The sequence below is a fragment of the Castor canadensis genome, chromosome 14 (genome assembly GCF_047511655.1).
Source record: "Castor canadensis chromosome 14, mCasCan1.hap1v2, whole genome shotgun sequence".
Classification (NCBI taxonomy): domain Eukaryota; kingdom Metazoa; phylum Chordata; class Mammalia; order Rodentia; family Castoridae; genus Castor; species Castor canadensis.
Window position 1 is genome coordinate 71,420,322 of NC_133399.1, and position 25,938 is coordinate 71,446,259.

General features: G+C 35.7%; 1 protein-coding gene and 1 long non-coding RNA gene across 20 annotated transcripts in view; one reads left to right on the plus strand and one right to left on the minus strand.

The window, feature by feature from the left end:
- Positions 1 to 25,938, plus strand: part of LOC141416890 (uncharacterized) — a 609,433-nt gene that overhangs the window by 112,619 nt on the left and 470,876 nt on the right. For 18 of the 19 annotated variants that reach the window (XR_012441489.1, XR_012441492.1, XR_012441497.1 and 15 more), the window contains one exon: positions 1 to 25,027. This exon is cut by the window's left edge. This is a non-coding gene — a long non-coding RNA (uncharacterized lncRNA). The remainder of the gene's footprint in view (positions 25,028 to 25,938) is intronic. The other variant, XR_012441501.1, reaches the window with a different exon arrangement.
- The window catches only part of Msr1 (macrophage scavenger receptor 1), a 77,119-nt gene continuing 69,479 nt past the window's right edge, over positions 18,299 to 25,938 (minus strand). Inside the window, exon 10 of the mRNA XM_020167486.2 lies at positions 18,299 to 19,395. Within this exon, the coding sequence (XP_020023075.1) occupies positions 19,262 to 19,395 (134 nt within the window). The 3' untranslated portion in view covers positions 18,299 to 19,261. The remainder of the gene's footprint in view (positions 19,396 to 25,938) is intronic.

Consider the following 25,938-nt stretch of genomic DNA (forward strand, 5'->3'; position numbering starts at 1 on the left):
CCACTGAGATGCCTCCTCAATAATCTGGACACCTTGGGTTTGACCCCAGACATAAAACCAAAAAAATTTAATCTGCTTTTGCACCCAAATCTGGCCCACTTATCCTTTAGACAACCAAACCTTCTATGGGACACATAACTACTGTGAGTGATTGAGACAATGGGGAGAGATTCCATTATGTCCAAGCCTTTTCATACCTCCATCTAAATCCAGCTCTCTGACCTGGAACCCTCCCTCTGTACTTTCTGTTCCCCTACTCAGATTCTATCAGCCTGCAAACCAGTTTCTAAATCAGCAAATTCCTCTCCTCTAAATCAGCAAACCTCCTTCTTCCTCATGTAAACAGACTTCTTGCACTGCTTACCATACCTATCTCCTCCTATCATCCTGAAAAACTTTCCCTGTCATGGAGTTAAGCAAGCCACTCCTTGCCAATTCTGGCCTGAAGGCAGTTCCAGCTCTGGGAGAGCTCATGCTCCCTTCCTGTGGGCTGAGACCAAGCCCCAGATTTATTTGGCGACCAGAGAGTGGAGGTTTCGTTTTTCCTGAAAGCCTGCCAGTAGCAATCAATGGGAGCAACCTGGAGACACAGGTGATGGCTAATCCCTTAAGCGTGTGTCATGTGTCCAGGCTCTGCCTTCCCCTCCCTTACCTAAGATGTCAGCACACCTTTTCTGCCTCCTCCCTGGTCTCACCACATATCCTCTGTCTCTGTCTGCCTTCCCCTCCCTGGGGTTACTGGGACCCTGCCTCCCCTGAAAAATTTGTAGCATGGTACCTTATGACTTAAGTTATTCCAACTAGTTTGCCAGGCCTCTCAGTCTAAAGTAACTTTAAATCAGCTGCTTTACAAAAGTGCTTACAAAAAACTGCAGCTGCCACACTCACGCTGTAACTCCGCCCCCACAAGGGGAAGAGGGAAAGCAAACAGGTGCACCTGTGCACAGGATGCCGGCTTCTGGACACAGCAAAAGCACCTGCCATAGCTACCAAAATCCATAGAGAGGACCCAGCACATCCTGGGCTGCCAGCCACACGTGGTGATGACTGCAGCCCACCTAGAATAAATGTGCATAGAGTACACGGGAAGGAGGGAGGGGCGATGGGCTGCAGGATCAGGCCTAGGCAGTCAGGGTCATTTGTCCCAGGTGTGTGTGGAGGGAGTGGTGCCTTGTACAAGTCCTGCTCCTAGCCCCACCTCACACCTCAGGGCATCAGACCCTTGTAAGTCAATTGTTAGCTCAAGGTTATAGTTCCAGAAAAAACTAAATAGACATTACTGTGGTCTCTAAGTTTTTCATATAGAATTTTCTTTACCTTTGGCCTCAACATAAATTTTTCCCTCCAAATATTAACACTAGCTTTCCCATATGGCACTGCTATTGGCCTGAAATGCCTTCTGAATGCCCTTCTCTAACTTTACAAATCAAAAAGGTAGACTTTATTAAAGAGGCTGCCTGCTGTTAGCTAAAAGACAGGATCATTAATGTTTTGTTCTTTCTAGATGGGACCTGCATCTTCCAGTCTTTGGCTGGTAGATGTTGGAAGCTTTGTACTGAGGCCTGGCCTCAATATGCCTTGGGTGACCAAGAGAAGTGGCCTTCACAGGATTCCTTAAATTATAATACCATACTCCAATTAGACCTTTTCTATAAAAGTAAAAAGTAAACTGAGGTCCCCTATACAAATTTCTACCTTCTAAGCCACTCCAATACTCAGAATCTCTTAATGAGTGCTTCCCTCTCCAACAGGCAATGGAAGGAAGAGGGCAAATTGTATGTCCCCTTCCAGTTATCAGATCTAAGGGAAATTTAAAAACATCCAAACAGCTGTACTGATGCCCAGACAAATATAATCAAGCCTTTATCTCTGTGATCCAAACCTTCCAACTGACATGAAAGGATATTTTGCTTCTACAAACTAGACTCTTATCTCATTAGAAAAGCAATGGGTTCTAGCCCAGGCCACTCAGGTTGGAAGTGATTATATGGCTCAAGCAGGAGAGTGCCACTTTACAAGCATGAAGTCCTGAGTTCAAGCCCAGTACAGCCAAAATAAAAATAATAATAATAATAATATTTGGGGCTGAGGAAGTAGCTCAATGGGAGAATGTCTGCCCAGCATGTGCAAAGCCCTGGGTTTAATTCCCCAGTATTACTAAAAAAAAATAAATAAATAATGGTAAAGAAGATAAGTGGCATTAATGTCACTTCAGCCATCTCATAGTGGAAAAACGTAGTTTAACCTAGACCAAATCCCTCATTCTTCAAGCAAGGAAACAGGCCCAGAACAGTTCAGAGACTTGCTCTCCAGAGTGTCAGGTGTCAATGTAAAATAATAACTTTACTTTACAGCAACAACTTAAAAAAAAATCCTCTTACTTTTCTACAGCATCTTAAGGATGCTATCAGAAAGCATACCACAGTGGACTCAGAGTCACAGGTGAGAGAGGTTCTCCTCAAAGATAAATTTCTAACAGTCAGCCCCAGATATTCATAAAAACTCAGACTGTGGCTGAAGAGAAAAGTCATTGAGCCAAGTAATACAGCTAGCCATGTCTGTATGTCCGGGATCTTACTAACAGGAGAGAAAAAGATAAGAGACACCATGGCCTCACTGCTGCTCTCAGAGAGGACCCCACCTGACTGGGGCCTGTATCCTGAACTTGCTACCATGGTGGACAGGAGGGGCACTTCTGCAGAGAGTGCTTAAGGGGGAACAGCCCGGAAGACAGCCCTGCCCCCATTCAGGACCCTGCCCTCTGCAAGGGTAACCACTGGAGGTCTAAGTGTCCCTGTCACCAGATGGAAGGTGAGGTGCTGCCTTTTATGTATTGATGGGTCCCAGCCTCCTGTCCACACTCCACTTCTTGGCATCAATGCCAAGGAGCCATAATGGCAGAAAAATAAAAGGCCATTTTCCTCCTAGACAGTGGAGCCCATTTCTCTGTTTTACCTTTTTCTCCTGGTCCCTGAACCAATGACAAAAGTTATTGTTCAGGGCAAATCTGGCTAGCTCCTAGAGCGCTAGTTTACCTGGCCTCTGGCCTGCTCTTGAGGAGACCTCCTCTTCTGTCACTCTTTCCTCATAGTACCTAAAACTCCAGTGCCCCTGATGGGACAGGATTTACTATTTCAATTAAAGGCTCAAATTCTCCTCCCCCCAGGCAGCTATCTCTGCTGCCCCCTCCTTCAGGAACAAAGAAGATTCCACAGTGTGGACTGATGAGATGAGTATAGGGTGAGCCAGGATGGCCCTCCCTGTTCAAATAAACCTCAAAAATCCCTCACAGTTTCCACACCCAAAACAATATCCCCTCAAGCCTGAGGGACAATGAGGCCTTATGCCTAGCATAAATTCCTTAAAACAACAAGGGCTACTAATTAGTTGCTCCAGCCCCTATAATAAATTTAAAATTCTTATAAAAGTTAATTTTAAAATACAAGTTACAAAGTAAACAACTGGAAAGGATATAGATAGGTAATAAATGTATTTTTTCAGAAGTTAAAGGAAAAAGGAATGGTTTTTTGGATGAGAAGGGATTTTGTAAAGAAGGGTTTCTCCTAAAGATTGTTTCAAATAGGAAAGATGAGGGCAAACCATCAAAGGGTTTAGTATGTTGTATGAAGGTCTGAGTAAGTTTGAAAAGTGTATAATAAAGCTTCAGTGTGTGATAAAGTTAAAGTTGAATATAATCTAAGAGTTGCCTAAAAGATTTTTAAGGTCATGTCAAACTAAAATCAAATCCTCTATGTCTATGAAGTAACAAGGTTATCTTAATATTGTTCTGCTCTTAGTAACGTCTACAAAAAACCATTACAGAGAAAGAGTTTATCAAAGAAATTACTCATGTTTTCTGCTGATCTTGTCAAGCTTTAAGTACTACTAAATCAGAGTTCATTTACATATTTGCTTATGTGTCTTAAATGACCACCTTGTAACAATGTTATCTGAATATGGTACAAACATTTAAAAGGTTAAAAGTGTCAATTTTATAAAATAATGAACTAAAGCTCTCTTTTATCCAAGAGCGTTACATTTAAATCCTGACAGTCCCTACCTTCCACAGGTCACCTACCTAGGTGTGGCCTTAAAGGGACAGACTCACTCCCTGAGTCATAAATGCATCAACCCAATCTTCTGCTTCCCAACCCCCATACCATAAGACAGCTTACAGCTTTCCTGGCAGTTATAGGATTTTGCAGAATTTAGATCCCTAGGTATGTAGTCCCTGAGCAGACACCTTTTTATGCTCCTCATAATATTCCTATTTGGGTCTTAGATAATGTATGGCCATCCATTTCTCTCTCTGTAGTTGATGGACTCTTGAAATTGTCTAGGGAACATTTCACAGTGGTTCTCCTGGCCAAGCCCATCCTAATTCCTATGTTCTTGCTCTCCTATTCTTAAGCTTCCTCCCTGTATCACACTGCATGTCTGCTATTGCTAATAAAACTTTAACCAGTTGTACCTCCAGGGATACCAACCTCTCCAAAACACGAGAATAGTTGGCTGATACCCACCATGCGGAGGTCGGAGGATTGGCTCAAGATTCTTTATGACCTATGGCTACATGGGACCTTCATCAACTTCAGGGAAGAGGAAATCTTCATTTTCAGAGCCTGAGTGTACGCCATTATGAGACTCACTGCCCCGACACCATCTGCCAACTAACCCTTCCCTTCCCCTATGCCACCCCTTGCCAGCTCGAAGAAGTCAGAGTGAACACAATGCTCCCCTTCCTTAACAAACAAAAAAGGGAGGAATGTTGGCAATAATGGCGCTGATAGGTTTCAGTTCTTACTGCGCCCTTAAGCTTCTGTTTTCCAGGGTCATGGTCCTGCGTCAAGTCTAGCTTGAACCCTCCTTCCGCCCCAACCTCCAATCAGCATGAACCATAAGATCCTAACCAATCAGATCATTCTGAGTCTCACTGAGGGGTATTTAAGCCCCTGCCCCTCTCTCTCTCTCTCTCTCTCTCTCTCTCTCTCTCTCTCTCGGCTCTCTCCTTCTCCTACCCAGCAATAAAGAATCTCTTGGCCAGATCACTCCTCTCCACATGGTCACTTTTGGGGCCTATATTTCCTTACATGCACCATAATGCCCAGATTATTGGTTGAGATTGAGTCTTACTATCTTTTTTCCTGTACTGGCCTCAAACTGTGATCCTCCTGAGCTCTGCCTCCTGGATAACTGAAATTACAGGCATGAGACACTCTGCCTGGTCTCCTTGTGCACATGTAGAAAAATTGATACAGATTGACCCAGAGTTTAAAATAATATGTGATGACACTATTATAACCTTACACCTTCTGGCCATGAGACTAAGAGAACAGAAGTTATTGGTAAGCAAGGGAACAGTCCAGCTGTCATGGTCAATGCCAAAAATTATTTACCTAAAACTTTCCACACACATTGTGCCTTTTATGAAGACAGAAATGAGAGCAGAGTTTGTATGACTAACAATGCTGGAACCTGGCAATGTCATGCACGAATTACCCAATAAAGCAAGACAATTGTGCAAAAATGATTAATCAGAACTATAATATTGTCATCATATTTAAAAAATTTACCCTGCACACATATAATTCTCACTACAGAATTATACCATAGGAGATTTACTCTTTAACTACAAAATAAAATAAGTTTTCTCTGCTTTTTTCTCACCTTCTCTTGCTAGACAGCAATAATAACAATCATAAAGCTAATTTCAATGTTATTAGACTGCATATTTTCACAACAGAACCAATGTTTGTCCCAGCCATTACACTGTGAGGCAGGGAATCAACGTACAAATATCTTATTTTAGAAATAAAAAATATTAAGCATAGAAAGTATTATTGACTTTTTTTCAAACTAGTTTTCAGGGACATTGCTGAAACCCCAATTCATATTTGTAGCTAACTCTCAAAGGCTGTGGAACATCACTTCAGCTCAAACATGCCCCATTATCCAACTGGTATTGTGTCCAACATGTCCCTCAAGCCTACAGATAATGAGCTTTTCTTCTAGTCACCATCATCCTTAGAGGGTCATTCCCTTTCCATGACTTTACAGCAGCTCCCAGATGCCTCTTAAATTCAATTAAAAATTCCTGAGTTACAGTTTTCAGTCTTCTAGCAATAGGTTTGTTTGTTTTGTGCTGTTAGTGTTCTAGCTGGTTGTTACAGTTTTATCCTGTCATGGCACTACCTACAAAAAGCTACATTCTTCTCCTTTAGATCTTAAGAGCACCAAAGAGAGATCCAAGTTGCCTCCTTTTCTTTTCTGTTATCTACCAGGTAACTTTCCACAGCCTGGCTCTGACTGATGTGCTGTGTCAGATGCTGGCCCACTGACTTTAATGAGTAAGTGCTTTGGGTAAAGCCCTTGGCAGGCATTCTCTAGGACTTGACAGTTTTAGTTCAACAGCTTTAAAACAACAACAACAACAACAAAAAAAAACAGGCCTTTTTTGGAAAGAGAAGGGAAAGTAAAGAAACACAAAGAAAGGAGAGAACTGAGGTCAAGAGGAAGAACTGAAGCAACTGGAGCCCTGGGTGGTGAGAGGGAGCACATTCACCTGGGAGCACTTCTGCTTGAGCAGAGAATCCTGTGATTTAGGGTCAGTGTCTTTGAAATTCCTCCTTCTCTCTCCTTGCCTTTCTCTAAATCCCTATGCAGATGTAGAGTTGGCTAAGGATCCCCCCAGGCTGCCTTGAAATGTCCCCCTTAATGCTTTTTTATGTTTTTCACTTTAAAAGACACTTCCTTCACAAATTTAGACTAAGCTGATTCCCCACAGCATTTTTCCCTTCCTAAAGATCTGAACAAATTTAAAGGTTATAGCATCACAATCAACTTTCTATTTTAATTTACAGAACACTATCACTTTTTTTGGTGGTATTGGGGTTTGAACTCAGGGCCTCACACTTGCTAGGCAGGTGTTCTACCACTTGAGCCACTCTGCCAGCCCTTTCTTCGCGTTGGGTATTTTTGAGATAGGGTCTCAGGAACTGTTTACCCAGGGCAACCGTCAAATTATAATCCTTCTGATCTCTGTCGCCTGAGTAGCTAGCATTACAGGCATGAGCCACTGGCACCCAGCCACTTTTTAACCTTAATGAAGAAATGGCATATGGGAATCTCAGTGTTCTGTTAAAAAGAAAAGAAACAGGCTGGAAAACAAAAGCAACTTCACTGTAATTTAGTTTCTCTACTTGCGTTAACACCATCAGATGTGAGAATATGCTATTAAATATTAGGACCACTTAAAATGACTAACATTCGTCCTCCAAGTCATTCATGCTCGCCTGGAGTGTGAGGACTTCGCAATTATGTCCTTAGTTAAGAGGTCACATATCATCTATCCATTTTCCACATTAGAAGGCAGAGGATTACAGGCTAAGTTGCCTTTCCTGAGAGCACGTAGCCAGCAAGAGATAGAGACTGAACAGAAACACAGGTTGAGCATCTCTAATCTAAAAAGCTGAAACTCAAATTGTTCCAAAATGTGAAACTTTTTGAGCACCAACAAGTAGAAAGTTCCACACTTGACTTTGTGTGACAGGTCACTGTCAAAATGTAGGTGTACTAAAAATATGGTACAAATTATCTTCAGACTATGTGTATAAAGTCTATATGACACATAAATGAATTTTGTGTTTAAGCTTGGCTTCCATCCCTGAAATATATCTTGTATACATGAATATTCCAAAATACAATGCAAATCAGAAGTCATGGACACTTCTGGTCCCAACATTTCAGATAAATGATAACAGACCTATGTTCTCCACCTCCTTGTCCGGTATACTTACCACATCACCTGGCTTTCAAATGTCAGTCACTCTTTTCCTGAACTGACACAATATCCTTGACCATGGGGCAGGCATTTAGTAAATAGTAATGGATTGTTTAAGCTTTTATTCTTTACACAAATAGCATACTTCTCAGATGAGAATGTTATGCATTTGTGCTTTATCTCAATGTGATATAATTTTTCTCAATATCAGAATAAAAGAATAATTAATGTGGACATTTTGCCTTAAAAGAGCAAAAGGTGTTCTAGCGTAGGAAATGCTGGTTTTGTAATACACATGTAGACATACATAAGTCAACTTTCAGGGTGGAGATCTCTCCCAAATGTTTTGTGTAATAAAAATTTTACCTTAAATTTCTTGACTTCTTTATTACCTGTGATATGGAATGAAAATCTTTTTCCTTCTCCTCCTCCTCCTTCTTTTGTTTTGTTCTGTTGAGACAGGATCTTTCTCCGTAGCCCAGGCTGGCCTCAAACACTTGATTTGCCTGCCATGGCATCTAGAGTTCCAGGATTATAGATGTGTACCACCACCCTTGGCTTAGAATGAAACTTTTTTTAAGTAGGAAGTGAACTTTAAAATTTGAACATTGTAAAAAAATGCTTAACATTACTAAAGTCCCAAAGGCCTTTTCTTTCAATTAATTTGTTACCTCATTTCTTTATCATTAGATGTTTAAAAATATCACAATGCTTTACAATCCAATTAAAAATGAAGACATATAATGAAAAGATAATTAGCAAATTTATTATTCCATCTTTCTCTCCACCTTTCCTTCTTTCTTTCTTTTCTTTCTCCTTCCTTCTTTGTCTTCTATTCTTAACTTCCTGCACCAGTCCCATCACTATCGGCTGACGTGGATGTATGGCAGGCGATTCTCTGGAACCCTTAGGCCTTCATCTCCTTTATTCAGAATAGCTGTGTTTTCACGGCATCCTGCCATTGAAACTTAAGTGATTTTTTTGTGTGTGTGTAATTTAGGGAAAGAAAAGAAATGTACGATTTATGTAATTAATTTTAATACATTTTAGGGAAATGATAAAAGTGTGAAGTCTCAAAGATGCTTTTTGTGAGAAAAATGTAATGTTTAACAAGTTTGTTTGAATTTATTTGGCCCTAGGGAGGTTCTTAATAAACCTCAATCTATTGTTTTATTCCCTAAAGCTATTCTAGTCATTGAATTCTCTCTCTCTCAATTTAGGGAACCCCAGAAAGCTTTAAGTGTCACATTCAGTTTTAGCGTTATCAAAAATAATATAGCATATTTCTTTTCTGTCTTTGTAATTGACATTTTTTTATAAAATAAACTGTAGAGAAAAAAATTTTATTATTTATATAACTTTTTCAAGTCTGGGAACATATCACTCAGTCTCAGCATAGTGTTGTCTTCAAAAAGCACAGTTCACCAGACAAAATATTGAGAATAATTCTAGTTTAAGTTCATATGCTTTATAAACTTGAAGAGAATCTAAATATCCAGCCCATAGCTGCAGTTATAAAGTGTGCTGTATTCTCCTGTACACTTTTCTGCCTAAGGCTCAAAATACAGAGTAACTCTTTCCATATTCCCAGTTCACATGGTCTTCTTTCCTTTTCTCTCCTCTTTCCATTTCTTTCCTCTATGTGTGTGTAATGGTTAGGGTTTGAGCAGAGGAGCAAATATAAATGAGAAGTATTTGTTAAAGGATTCAATCCTATGCACTTGTAGATTTCAGGTGCAGATTGTGCATGTCTGTTGTTTCTGTGCCTCATGCAGAATCTGAAGTAAGCATGATCAACTAATCTGGAAGAGGGCACTCCATCAGAAACCACAGAGCTGCCTCCTCCTGAAAACCAGGTGACCCCACAGTGACGTCACAGTCTGTATGCAGCATCAGTACCCTGCTGCTTCAATGGCAACACACTGAGCATAAATAGAAGATGAAACCCCCTCAGACAATTAATTTATGCTAATAAAAATTGGCAAATATAAAAAATAAAAGGATGTGGTCTATGATAAACCAGAACAAGGTAGGAAGGGAAATACTGGACAATGTAATTTCTAGCCTAGGTATGACAATGGACTATAAATCAACCACTCTGATGAAGGAGCCAGAGAAAGTTTGGTCTAGCTGTTACAGAGGGTTTTTTTTGTTGTTGTTTTTGGGTTTTGTGTGTGTGTGTGTGTGTGTGTGTGTGTTTGGTGTTTTTTGTTTGATTTTAGTAGTTTAGAGAAGGGGGAAATTGAGTCACACTACAACAACAGTGATCAAGTTTGTATATCTCTGGTTTGAATCTGCTTTGTAACTTCCTGTTTTAACTTTTAAAAACAGTACAGAATTTCTATGAGGTATTTCCCAATCCTCTCCCCTTCGTAAAGTTTGTAATATCTGATCTGTGGAATTGCACTCAAGAAATAAAAATTTAGAAAATTATTTGCACACCAATACCTATAAAAGTCTGGCTTAGTCCATTTTTTGCTGATATAACAGAATACTACAGATCAGGTAATTTACAAAAATCACAGATGATCCAGGCATGGTGGGGCATGCCTGCAACCTCAGCAGTCAGGAGGTCAAGGCAAGAGGATAGAGAATTTGACATCAGCTTGGCTTACATAGTTAAGAATCTGTCTCAAAAACAAAAGAAACAAACATCTAGATATGTATTTCTTGAAGTTCTGGAGGCTAGGTTGTTGGAGATCAAGTTACTGGCATCTGGTGAGACCCTTTTTACTGCATCATCTCATGGTATAAGGTGGAAGTGCAAGAGAATATAACAGCCAGAGCAAAAGAGCAGGCAAACTCACTTTTGTAATAAGCCCATCCTTGGAATAACAAATCCACCCCTGATATTAATAATGACCTTGATCCATTTGTAGGGTAGTCTTCTTAAAGGTCGCATTTCTCAACACCAGTGCTTTGGGAATTAAGTTTATAACACATGGACTTAGAAGGCACATTTCAAACCATAGCAAGGTTTAAAGGACAATCAAGTCATCACTGCTCAGCAGAAAAAAACAGTGACTTGAGAATAAGGGAGCTCGTTACTTCTAACAAATGAGTGATCTCAGCTTTCCAATTTATTTAATTTGATAAAAAAATATTGCACTAGATTATTTCTGATTTTTTTCATTTTTAAATTAGAAAACAATCTGATTATATGAATAATACATGTTTTTCCTTGGAAATCTAAAACTCCTTTCATAAATCACCATGCTTAGTAGATCATTTTCTGATGAAAAGCCCAGTTTCATACCACTGCTTCCAGACCTGTGAGTGCTGGTAATAGATGGAGATCATGATAAACTAAAGTACTCAGAGGTACGCTGCACAGCTCATTCTGTCACCTTTTCCTTTTAAAGATTTCTCCCGGGCCCTGTACGTCCCAAGATGCACTGCATCACTAACCTCACATGACCCAGAATCTTGTGTACATGTTTTCTAGAAGCTTTAGTCTTCTTTATTGGATAACATACATGATTCAAACTACCTCAGAAATCAACCTCAAGAAATACAGGAAGTATTTGAGTCCTCTGAAAGGCAAAACCTTTGCTTCTCAGCTAGAGAGCATACAGAATATTATTTTGGATATTTAAACATTAATGTAAATATACTCATACTGTGTCATTTAGAAATTGCCTAATCTTTGCCTTTGTATATCAGAGCTTATATAAATTTTGTGAAACAATATTGATTTGGATGTTTAAGCATTGTGTTTGTATATAGTATTTGATAATAAAAATGAATTAATATTTATTTGTCAATTTACTACTGAAGGAAAATTAGGACATGATTGGCTTATTTCATGAAACAGTGTTGATATGAAAATTCTTGACATGATACTTTCTGTACATATGGGAAGTTTTTTTTTAAATGATTCTAGAAACTATAATGACTGGCTTATGGGTTAAACACTTAAATAACCTTAGGAGATAACAAAGTAATCTCTAAAAGCATGGTGTCAGTCTATATTTATAATGCAATATGCAAGATCATCATTCAAACTTATGGTTTGAGTTTGTTTTGTTTATTGCCTCACATAGACTTACAGTATAAATAGATTTAATTTCTGTTTATCCAATGAGTGTATCTCATTTAATTAGTATCTCATTTAAGTTAATAGTTTCCTAATCATTAATAAGGCTGAGCCATTTATCATTTGGCTTATGTCATTTAGCTATCATCTTCTGAGATGATTGTTGCTCATAGGGATTCTTTATGTGTGCTATGTATGATCATCTGACAGCTATATTTACTAATTTTGTTTTCCAAGCATTCATTATAGATATAGAAAAACAAAACTAATATTTATACATTAATCTTGTACTCTGCAGTTTTGCTGAAATTATTAGCTCTCATAGCATTCTTCTGGAGCTTTTATATATGGTATCATGTCATCTATGATATTTATATTCCTTTCCTATTTGGATATCTTTGTTTATTTTTCTTTTATTATATGTCTGGTCAGAATTTCTAGTACAATGCTTGATTAAGTGGTGTTGGTAGACACCCCCATATTTTTTCCTGGCCTTTTAGGAAAAACATCTAGTCTTTCATTATGGAGGATGAGATGACTATATTTTTTATAAGTGCCCATTATGATAGGTACTCAAATTTTTGTATATTTTGTCACATTTTTTTTAATGCTTTTCCTGACTCAGTTAAGATGACCATGAAATGTTTTGTATCCACTTTATTAACATGGTGCATTTTATTGATTGATTTTGTTATGTTGAACCAAGTTTGCATTCCTGGGATTAATCCCACTGTCAAAGTGTATAATTCTTTTAATGTGCTATTGAATTAGGTTCTTTAGTATTTTGTTGATGGCATTTTACATCTATATTCATAGGGATATTGTTCCATAATTTTAATTTCCTGTGATGTCATTATCTGATTTTGGTATCAGAGTAATGCTGGGTCCATATTATCAGTTAGGAACTGTTTTTCCGCATCATTTCTTTTTTATTGAAGGACTTTGAAATTAGTGTTCATTCTTTAAGCTAGTGTTCATTTAAATGTTTGGTAGAAAAACCGATGAAGTCATCTGGCTCTGGGATTTTTTGTTAGGCTTTTGATTACTGTTTCAATTTCTCTAGTTTGTACAGATCTATTGAGACTTATATTCCATGTTTAGGTAGTTTGATTAATTGTGTGCTTCTAGGAACTTGTCCATTACATTTTGGTGATGTAATTTCTTGGTGTCCAATGGTCCATAATATTCTCTTATAATACTTCTTATTTCTATAAAATTGGCAATGCCCCTACTTTCATCTCTGGTTACAGTTAGTTGTTTTCTTTGTACATCTATTAAAATTTTGAAATTTTATTGATATTTTCCAAGAACCAACTTTTGGTTTTGTTGAGTCTTTTGACTGTATTTCTAATCTCTATGTTGTTATATGTACTTCATCTTTATTATTTCTTTCCTCTTTTTTCTTTGCATTTAACTTACTCTTTTTTTCCAGTTTGTCATGTGATAAGTTATATTTTTGCTTTGAAATCTTTCTTGTTTTTTAATGTTAGTATTTATAAGTATGAATTTTCCTCTTAGAGCTACCTATATTGTATACCTATACATTATTCATCTCTATTAATAACCCACCAATTACTTAAGATATGCTGTTTAATTCTCTTATATTTATAAATTCCCAACTTTCTTTGTATTATTGATTTCTAGCTTTATTCTGTTGTGGCTAAAAAATATTCCTATGTGATTTCAATCTTTTTAAATTTATTGAGACCTTTATGTGGTCTAAAATGTTATCTATATTGGAAAACATTCATGTGCATTTGTGAGAAATGTGCATTTTGCTATTGGGTGAAATATTTTACACATACATATAGATACATATCTCTGTATGTACCATATGTTTCACTAATATGTAGATATGTTTATACACAAATGTGTATGTGCTAGGTCTAGGTAGTGAATAGTGTGGTTCAATTGCTCTATTTTCTTATTAATCTTCTATCTAGAAGATCTATCCATCATTGAGGTATTATCAAAATATTATAGAACTCTCTGTTTCTTCCTTCATTTCTATCAATGTTTGCTTCATATGTTTTGGGGCTTGATTTTTTTTTGGAGGGGTGCCCATGTGTTTGCAACTGTTACATCTTTTTGACAAATTTGAGTTTTCTTTAGCTTATGAGTATGTAATATCCTCTAACCAATATATAATGTCTTTTGTCTCTTATAACTGCTTTTAGCTGAATGTTTGCATAAGTATAGCAATTTCAGTTCTTTTTTGGTTATTATTTGCATGAAATATCTGTTTTCCTCCTTTCAATCTGCTTATCCATTTGGATCTAAAGAGAGTCTCTCAGAGACAACAAATTGTTGGAACACATTTCCTTATTTGTTTTAAATCCATTCTTCCAGTTGATTAAGCTTTTACTTGAAAAGCTTAATCTATTATATTTAATGGCATGCTGGTAAGGAAGGAGTAACTTCTAGCATTTTGACATTTTTCTGTATGGTATATGGCATTCGTTATCTCCAACAGTTTTTATTTAACATGTTATTAACATATTAGTTGTACAGAGGATTTCACAGTGACATTTACATAGTGCTTACAATGTGTCTTGACTAGTTTCATCACCACCCATCATTCTCCTTCATCTCCCCTCTCCATTTAACCTTTCCCTTTCCAGGGGAACTCACCCCCAACAGAATTTGGTTTACATTTCTGTCCTTCATTTTTAAGCCCTTCATTTTATAATTAGGATGCAGATTTTTGTCAGATGTTTTCTCTGATGGCAGCCTCTGAAATGAGATGGGAAGCATGGCAAGACAGCTCCCTACATAAATGCATGCCACTGTTATTTTTCTGATAGGTCTGTGCCTAGCAGCAGTGTCCCCAGTCTACAGGATTCCTTTGTTGGGTAAGGGCTTATATTTGGCTAGATCTGCTGCTATGTTCCTCTCACCAGTGTCTCTGCCATGTACTGAGTGCTACTGCCACCACCACTACCCCTTTCCTCCCCTGATGCCAGAAGCTTTTCTGCTGCAGGTTCTGTACCAGGTGGCTTTCCTCCTCCTGGCTGGGCTCTGAATGCCATGGCTTCTCTGCCAGCCCTCCACTGCTGTTTGTTTTTCTGACCCACTTGGATCCTTGTTAATGGCATTTATGAACAAGCTGGTGAGATGTTACCTCCAGCACTATCCTTTTGTGTGGTTCTTCAGGGAGTCAGCGATAATACAAAGTCTTCAATATGATGTGTGCATGAAGAAGAATGCCAGGTGATGGGCCTTTGATGCCATCTTCCCTCCCAAAGTCCTACCTCCATTGTTATTGATTTCTTAGTAGGGAATCACTTTTATTTCCTTTTATATTCTTTAAAAACATTTTCCTTGTGATTACTATGAAGAGTAATTATCAATCTAAATCTGTAGCATTGATGCCAAGCTAAATTTGTTAACATACAAAACCCTTGCTCTTATAAACTTCCTATCCCACTACTGCTATTGTCACAAATTACATCCTTACATATTCACAGCATGGCCAATACCACAAGTGTATATTATTTTAATATTTTAATCTTTTCAATCATGTAGATAATAAAAATTAAAATTGAAAAATGACAGTATTGGATTTTATATTTTCTCATGTATTTACCTTTAATAGAAATCTTTATTTTTTTCATATGACTTTGAGTTACTGTTTGGTGTCCTGACACTGAAACCTTCAGCAATTCTCACCAGGAAAGCCTCATGGCAATAAACTCCCTTAAGTTTTGTTTATTTAGAAATATCTTAGTAATTTCTCCCTCATTTTTGAAGGACAGTTTTGCCAGAAATAGAAATCTTTGTTATTAGGGTTTTCTTTTTTTTTTGCAATTCAAATTTGTCATTCAAATGTCTTCTGGCTCCATGGTTTCTGGTGAGAAATCTGAAGGTAATCTTACTGATGATCCACTGTATATGATGAACAACTTCTCTGTTGCTGCTCTCAAGATTCTCTTTATTCCTAGGACAGTTTGATCATAATGTGTGATGGTGTACATCTCTTTGAGTATAACCTACTTGGAATTTGTTAGCTTCTTCAGATTTGGAGATTTTCATCTTCCATTAAATGTTCGAGGTTTTACCCACAATTTTTTTTTCCATTTTGTTGCTCTTCTGTATCTGGAACTCCCATAATACACATTTTGTTCAACTTTATAGTACACTGTAAGTCTCTTGAGTTCTCTCAACTTTTGGTTATTCTTTTTTTCTATTTGCTTCTCAGTACCAAAAATTTCAATTGTCCTATCTTCCAATTAATCAGTTCTTTCCCCTGCTTGTTCAAATATGCCCTTTTACCTCTCTACAGATATTTGATATCAGAACTTCCTGTTTCTTTCAGTTTCTTTCTTTAAATGGCCATATATTCCTGTTTCTTTGTATGCTTTGTGATATTTTGTTAAGTATGGATACTTGAATATTATAATGTGGTTAAACTGAAAAAACAGATTTTTTCCCCTTTTTCTGTGGTTTACTTTTTTGTTTGTTTAACCATCTTTTTAAATGACTTTCTTCAACTAGATTTTCTATTCTTCAAATAGATTTTTATTATTGACAGTCACTGAGATCTCTGTTCTTTAGCTTGTGTTTGGCTAATGTTTTTAAATAGTAGGAGCTAAAACAAAACAGAAAAAACAAAAGCAAACAAACAACTACAGCCCACCTCTCTTAGAATTTGAAGACTACTTCTGTGCTAGGCCACTTATTCAAACCTTGGGCATACTTGCAATGAATCTGGAGTCCAGCCCAAGGTAAAAGCATAGTTTATTCTTGGGACATTTTCATGCATGCATTTTTCTCTGACATTGTACATGTTTTTCTAAATCCCTTTGTATATACAGCTTTTTTTTTTTTAATGCCTAAATTTCCCATGAAGATTCTCCCCAGTTTTTGCCTCCAGGTCACATACAGTCTACTTTATGTTTCTTCTGCAATCATTTTTACCAGGCATCTGAGAATTGCTAGTTCAACTTGCATTGCTTTCAAGCAATGCACTCTGCTTTTCCAACTTGAGTTTGAAGTTAAGTGAAACAGAGATGAATGCCTTGCATCAGTCCTTCAGACAGTTTCTGACATGTTAGAGCAGACATCCACAATCATTTATGATGACGGTCTTCTTGGCTTCCTCTGGAAGGTCCAGGGTTTCCAAATTGGGAGCATGGGCTGCCATCCAGGAAGAAGGAGGGCAAGGGCAAGTAAAAATATCACAAAACTGTCCCAGTGTTTTGAAGATGAGTTTTTCTTGACTTAACATTTTCTTAGTTGCCACAAAATTTTGATTCTTTTCCAGAGAGTTCTGACAAAGTTGATTCTGATGGTTCCTACTCATGTTTCAATGTTTCTGTGGAAGGAGTGCCTGAAGCTGCACACTCTACCAATTTGCTAATGTTCAAAGTGTTTTATTTTTGTTTAAAGAAGAGCACTAAATATTAATCTCTATGTAACACAAGTCCTTTGCTGAGATATTAAGAGATTAAAACAGCTTTTTAAATATTAAAATTCTAACTGTAAGTTACTTTGTTAAACAAAATAGCTGATAAATATCAGAATACAGTGTTCCCTATCTGATGTGAAATAACAATCAGTTGGTTAAGAAAAACACTTAAAAGTTTATTATTTAACATTTGCTAAAGTAGAAAGAATATGTGTAACTTCAAAAGCAGTCTGTATTATTCTTACAAAAATAACCACAAAATGCCATATCTAGTTCCACACAGATATTCCTGATTCCTATATCTGTTTCAATGAATTTTTTAAAACATCTCACTATAAACATCTGTCGATTGTACTTTCTGTGGAAACACTTTTAATTACCTACCCACCAGATATTTACTTCTTCCTTCTCTCTGCCAGAACCTTGATTTCATTTAGTTAACATGAGCCCTTGAGCTTGGTGGGCCTTTGGTTTCTTTGACCCTGGAAGGTGAATGATACTTATGTTGTAACCAATTACAGGAAGGTTGTGTCTCTTCACTGTGATTGATTTGGGCATACACATTGCTGCCATTTTGATCACACACACATTACTAAGGCTCCAAATATTCTATTTCCCCTTAATAGCAATGACTATAAGATTTATCTTAGGAACAAACCTCAATTCACCTGAGTGCAATTTACCTGCTTGCAATGCTTTGCCATGGTTCATAAGTTTGGGGAAAATTTAAAGTTTTGATAAGAAATTATTTATTAAGATAACTGATGTAGAGCATGTGTAGTCATTAAAAGTAAGAGTTAATCTTGATGTTTTACATACCTTTTCTCCATTTCCCCCCTCCCTCCCGTCTTTTTCTCTTTCCCTCTTTCTTTCTTCCTTCCTTTCTTTCTTCCTCTCTTCCTTCCTTCTCTTTTTTTCTTTCTCTCCTTCTTTTCTTCTTTCTCTCATTCCTTCCTTCCTCCCTCCCTCCCTCCTTCTCTTCCTTCTTTCATTCCTTCTATATGAATTTTGTATTTATTTTGATACTATATGGTCAAGTAAGTGGAACATACTAATCTGATCTTTATTCTGACTTTTATTGGCATGCTTACTTAGGGCAATTATCTCTTAAGGACTGAATATGCTGCTATCTTTCTCTCTGCTTGTAAATGTTGACTGACTTTAATGAAAGACTCCAAAGAAGAGGTAGTTACAACCCTCTTTCTGTTGCAATTATAACAATTGCATTCAGTGAGTTAAAATGGAGTACCTAATTTTATTTACATTTTAAGCACAGTGTCCTAGAATTATTTAACGTAATGAAATGCATAACAGACTAAACTACATGCTGACAAACAACATTATTGATCCTTGAATTATCTGGTTACATGTAGTAATGGTGTGTTTTCTCATATATCATACTGTCAAACAATTTCATGGTTCAGTAAAATAACTGTCAGTATATGACCATGAAAATGTGCTCCTTGGTGGCCCATCATGGCCAAAGTATATTATTAACAATGCCATCTAATACCTAAGTTATCATACATTCATAGGTATTGATACACAGATAAAATTCTTACATCAAAATATATATGGAATGGAAATTTTGTAAACCTGTCACAAAAGAAATCTTCTAAACCCTCCTATTAATCAGGAATTAATTTAAATCAACAAAATAGATTATAATGAAGAAAAAATGGTACAATTATAATTTTAAATGAAAATATCATAAATTAAAGCCAATGATTGATATATATATTTCCATTATCATTGGCCTTTGTGATCTAGAAGCTTAAACTTCAAAATTTTTGATTCAATATTTAAATGATTATATTACAAAATTCTACTTGAAAGCCTAGAGAGGCTAAAATGGCTTAAATATAGACATAGAGTAAGTATAAAGGTGTTCAATATGTTTATCCAGTAATTTAAAAATATTCCTTCTTTGGAAAATATAAATATGCCCTTAAATATTCATTCATTCATTTTAGTGGAATAAGGCAGTAAAAATCATTTTGCAATAACATTTCATAAATGTTAGTGAAAATATGACACATTACAAAGTGCAAGTGACTCCAGCATCTTCTGAGTGTGAACAAACTCTCACACCCCATTGCCTAATATTACAGTTTTCAATAGATGATTCTCTCCCAAAACAAAACACTTCATTCAGCCATATTGGACCAGTACCTACAATAATAAGATACAACTTCATTAGTAAGTATATTAAGTATTTATTTTTGAGTAGGACAAATCATTAGCTCATCCTCTAGTTAAACACAAAAGTCCTGGTTGCTGTCTACATGCAAGTTCTATACTCTGTGCAAACATGCAAAATACTAAAACACAAAGTAATACAAGCTATAACAAAGGCATCTACACAATTCTATGGAAGTGCAGATTAAAGAATAATTGATAAAATGAGATCTTTTATTAATCTGAAAGCAAGCAAGGAAATAAGCCTTTAGTCATGATGGATATGAGATGATTTAAGTGTGCCCATATGTCAAAGTCATAGGGTAAATGTGGAACATAAAAAATAATAGCAGTAAGAGGTCTTAAGAGCCAGCCCCCTTTTTATTCTGTTTTCAGCATTCAGTATATTTGAATGTACATATCCTGATTTACCAAATATATTATGCATTTTAATGAAATTATCACTAATTCAACCAGCGAAGGTTTACAACTATCATGTAAGGAAACCAAGGATTGAGAATATTACTAATTGGAGACCAAGCAAGCAACTCTGAGTTCTTTCTAAAGCATATTACAAAGAAAACAATGGCTGCCAGCTGTTCACTACCTAACAGCTATTTAACTAAATAAGTAAACTTAACTATTACTTCCTAAAGAAAGATCACTTTTATCAATAAGAAAACAATTGTGTTTTGAAAAGAAATATAAAATGATTACTTTTTTCTGTATATAATTTTGCAATATGGGGGATTGAACTCAAGCCCTTGTACTTGTGTTCTACCACTTAAACCATGCCTCAGTCTCAAAATATAATTTTAAAAGCTAATGTTTGGAACTGTTTTTCTGATATTCTGTAAAGATTTTGTATCACATATAAAAGTTCACTTTCTTTTTAATACGTAAGATATTTGGAAATAGAACATTTGGAAAACATTTAAATGAATGGTTTCAGGTTTTGTTAGATATATCAAATTGCAAAACGCCATGTGAGTTTTCAAAAACATTTCATACGGGGGCTGAAGGTGTGGCTCAAGTGGTAGGGCACCTGCCTGTCAAGTGCAAGGCCCTGAGTTCAAATTCCTATACCCACCCCTTGCCAAAAAAGGACATTTTGTTTGATTGAGAAATTGATGACAGCACTGAATCTCAATAAACATCTTTGCAAATCTGGTGGATAATAAATAAATATTATAACACTGTATGCATAATCAATTGTGTATTTCTTGAATTTGGATGAATATCATGTTGAAGGTTTTCTTTCAGTTTCAAGAGTTATATAAAACATTTAGAAATAACTTCAATTTACAAACAGACCTCTGGGCAGTTATAAAGTGTCAATTGAAGACTTGTTTTTCAAAGAGGTATATATAATGCTATTTTCTCATGTTTCAAATATCCTATAAGCTCAGTAAATAAAATGTAACAATATTTATAGTAATATGTGCATATATAAATAAGCAGCTTTGGTGATGTTCTAATTCACCATGTAGATAACACATGATAAATATTAAGATTGAGCTAACCTTAAAAACTGGACAGAGGCTTTCCATTATATATAAAAAAAGAGTTATTCTATTCTAAGGGCAGTTTGAAATTATATATCTCTGGGCAGATAAAACACAAAGTATATTAATGACTGGAGAACATTCATTAGGAATATTAGATAGAAAATTGGGGCCACATTATAAAAATTCTTCAATTTTATATTGCAAATCACCAGAATAAATGACATAATCAGATCTGTAGTTTAGAATTATATGTCTGCCAGAAGGGTGGTAGTTGGATTGAAGAATGAATTTGTAAGGGAGAAGGAAAGTTAATAGGATGTCTATATGGAAACTTTCTTTAAGACTCATGTTTTGATTTGCTGTTAGGATTAAACAATAAATTTTGATTTCCATATATAAAATAAGTTGGTCTATTCATTTAATTTGTAAGTATCTGTGCCTTCCTTAGAAAGATCCATATGAGACAAAATTACATTTTGGATGGCATTATCAAACTAATTATGAACTTTATACTCTTTATTCATTATAATGGCAATTAAATTATTAGAATCCAAATATCTATATATTATGATTATTGTGTTTGTTTTTGTGGTGCTAAGGCTTAAAAAAAAACCTAAGGCTTTGGACATGGACATGCTGTGCAAGTGCTCTACCACTGAGCTACATTTCCAGCCTATGATGTTTCTATTATGAAAAAAGCAAAGGCTTTCTGGAGCTGATCAATTACAAAAGTAAAAGTAGTAAACTGAAGAGCTTATATGTTTATTGAAATAGTTTCAACAGTATTGATCCTTTTTTACCTAAAATTTTAAGGCTGGCAAAAAGGAGAAGGTAAGGGGAAATGAGTTCAAAATCAGAAACCTTTCCAGGAATACCTTTTGGTATTCATATTGCTCTTATTTGATATGACATGTTACTTTTTGCATTTGTGAATATTTGTATGTGTGAGTGTATTTGCAAAATCTTACAGAAAGTTTTGGAGATCCCCAAAGGGCTACTCAAAAATAGAGATACATAATAACAATTGTACAAATAGTAAATCTGCTCCTATGCTATCATGGAATGAATTCAAAGCAGTGGGACATTTATAAATTGTATTTATTACATTTTGGACACTTATACATAAATAGAAGTGAAGTTTTTGATGAAAGCCATAGCTCTGTCATACTTCTGGAAAAACAAGAATGGAGTGGCTCCCTGGCCTCTCTCCCAGGAGCTTTTTTTACTATACATCTAGTCACTGGACTTAAGTTTCAGCAGGAGATCCAGGAAAAGAGAATGGAGAGTAGGAATCCTCCCACTGTAAAGCTTTATTCCAGTAGGGGCAACATAGGAGAGAAATTACTAAGTCAATTAATCTGCTAACATGCAAACACACATTTTTAGAAAGTGTGGTAAAAGAATTCATGAGTGCTAGAATACCAAGGCTATACTGGTAATAATGAAAATGTAAGTTTGCTTTTTTAAGGATTTACTATGTGGCAGGAAACATCCAATGTGCTTTTGATCTATTATCTCATTAAATCCTCAAATAACCCTAGAAAAATAAGTGCTGTTGCTGTCTCATTTTACTGTTGAGGAAACTGAAAATGGGATAGACTTGCTCAAGGTCCTAACATTCCTGACCTGTGTATGCACATTTCATCAATGATTTACTGCAATCTCCTGCTTTCTTAGATTCAATCATGCCACAAATTTATTTTGAGTGCCTACATGAATGAGCACAATTAACTCCTATTCTCTTGAAGTGAGATCCTCCTTGACAGATGAAGCTACTGAAGTTACGTATGCAGGAGCAGAGTTGATATTTGCATCTAGAACCTCTGATTCTTATTCCAATTCTTTTTCCACAAGGATGTGACAAATATATAGCCATTTTGGTAAGTCTATACTTTGCTATATGGAAAAGATCCTGACATGAATGTGTTTTGAGTGCTTGTGAATATGACAATATGCTAGATCACTCTCCATATAATTTCAAATTTACTTTTTATAATACCCATTTGAATAATGACAGTTAAGTCCATTTCATAGATAAATAACCTAAGAGTCAGAAAGGGTATAAGACTTGCTCAAAATAGCAGAGAACAGAGCCAAATAACAGAACATGATGACTTGTAAAACTGAGTCATTTCATTGGCTACATAGATGCCCAAATAGAGTTAGAGAAATAATTTCCAAAGATTTGTTGTTTTATTTTTATATTACTATATTCAATAGTATTGAACCTAAGAAAAAAATTTATTTAATACATATTTTCCATCTCATTCCAGATTGCTTTCTATATTAAAAAATTAATTCAAAGCTAGCATAAAACTCATAAAATTTTATCCTTATCTAAACCAAAAAAAAAAACAAATTTGTTTTTATTTCTTTAGATAATAACAGTTATTCAAGGATTTTTGGTGTTGCTGCCAACATTGCTGGGGTTTTGCCTCTGAACTCCTTTTCTACTTAGTGGAAATCTATGATAATTGATATGTATATTAGATATGTTTTATTCTCTAATCTTATATCAATCTATCTACCCATCTGTCTATGTACCTATCATCTATCCATTATATTTACCTGTATATCAGTATGTATATGATATCCTTTTTTATTTGGGACGTGTAGGGAGGACAAATGGACTGATTTTGTGTTTTAGGAGCAGGCAACAATAAGTGTTGTCCATGACTTCTGGATTTTTATAACCTTGCTTTGTGATGCTCAATGACTCTATTTTATCTTTTTTTGGGAAAAAGACAGATATCAATATTTCTTTGAGTGGTTTGAGTATCTTTAATCTGACCTACTGATTACCACAATTTTTATGGGGAAAGATGGTACTCTGATTTCATGCATTAATCAGATAAATAGTTAGGTGTGAGATTTGAAATTAGCTGTTATATAAATAGGTGGCAAAGCAGAAATCACTAATGGTTAAAAGTGGGTGTATTTTACTAATAACTAGCTATAGCTGGATGACATGTATTTATATCAATTTTAAGACTCTGAGCTGAGAAATTCTTTATGAAGAGCTTCTCCTTTAAGGAAAAGAAAACAAAAATGTGTTTTCAGTTGAAAAAGCCATTGGAATTAGAGTAGAGATGAACTGGTAAACAGAGCTTACAGTCTAGATTCTAGTTTTGTGGTTCTAAGAAGCTATTTATTTTCCCACAATTCTATCATATGTGAAAATAAATGGGTGAGGCTAAAATAATTGTCAGATTTCATTTGATTTTGACATTCTATGATTCTAAGATTCTAAAAAGTAAGATTCTAAAAAGTGAAGTTCTGAGACTGGCAGAGTGGCTCAAGTGGTAGAGTACTGCCTAGCAAGCATAAGGCTCTGAATTAAAACTACAGTGCTGCCTAAAAACTAACTAAATAAATAATGAAGTTCTTAAGGTTAAAGAATTTAGAAGGATGCTTGTAAGTTGTGAAAGTGTGTTATGAGGCAAGGTTAAGACATGAACTTAACACACAGTCCTCCTACCATACCAATAGCTATGTAAATAAATTTTGTGACCTTTACTGGACATACTTACTTTCTCTATGAAAAATTATTATTGACTATAAAATCTATTTTTCAAGGCACTTGTGAACACCAAAAGAGATCATATAGTAAACTCTTGATAAGTGATGCTATTCCATACTTAATATTGTCTTTGTTACTGTAAGTAACAAGACATGTTTTATGGACTCTATAGGCTCTATGTTTCCTTCCATAACAGCTAACATTCAAGCATTCACATTTCAAAACCTTCAATGTAGAGGGAGCAGTATGTAGAAATTTGAGTTTTGACCCATTGATAATTTTATTTATCATGGGTATTATTCTTATTCCCATTCACTAAAAGACAGTTCAAAGATGTAGAATTATACTGTTTTGGTTGCCTTCTGTTTATTCCTTTAAAACTTTTACTAGAAAATAGATTATGTAATGTGACAGTGGCTTATATAAAAAAGCAAAGAGCAGTCAGCTGATAATGAGAAACACGGTACTTATGTTGATAATTTCTTTTCTTTCTGTTTTCAAGTTTGGAACTCAGTACTATAAATTTAGAAGATGAAAAGCTACTCCTGCCCCAGTTCTTCGTTCATCAGAATCTACATAAGCTCTGTGATGCCTAGAGGTAGCACTATTTTCTGATAAATTTCACCATTGTTTGCTACAAGATGATCACAGAACAAGGGGTGGGGAAACCTACTAGGGAAAGAGAGAGACTTCTCTCTTTGTACTACAGTGACAAACTCCAGATGCTTCTCAGTGATTCCATAATTTAACTGGTTTTGTCTACTCAGGAGAAAGAAAGAATATTTCACTTTATGCAAAAGGTGCATCCAAACAAAAGAACCTATTTAAAAGAATGTGCTTTACACTTTATTCCAATAAATCATTTTGCTGGCAGCTGCAAAACTAATTGTTCGTAAAGCTAACAGGGATTATCTCTGGTAAACCAGGTTTGCTATTTTAAAACCAGAAAACACACACACACACACACACACACACACACACACACACATACACACACACAAAAACAGCAGGGCAGGGATGGAGAAGTCAGTTTTCAGAAAATTTAATTCTTTCTGGAATGGGGGAATTATACAAAGGGGAAAAGTTAAAGTTTTCTCTTTTTTGTTTTAATTTGGGTAATTATGTACAATAATTAATCTGAGTCTTCTTATTTTCCTAGGAGAATAATAAATAATGAAAACTCTAATGTATGTTTCTATTTTACTCCCCTACCCATTCATTTATATTTCTAACTTTCTTTCCTAACTCTATTCTGCATTCAAATTGCTTTCCCCCCCTCTCCTGGGTGAAACTGTAAATTTAAAGGGAGGAATGGAAAAATAAGGAGTCTAAATAGCTTTACATAACAAGGTTGTTCAGCATGTCTAATCCCAAAGCAGCTTACAAGGTAAGCCTGTTTCTTAAAATACAATATTCAATGAAGCAGATAAAGAAATTTATTTTTCAAATTTTTTCTTCTTAAGAATAACTTTGATTCTATTATTTTTCTTAGCTCAGGTCACCTTGCTT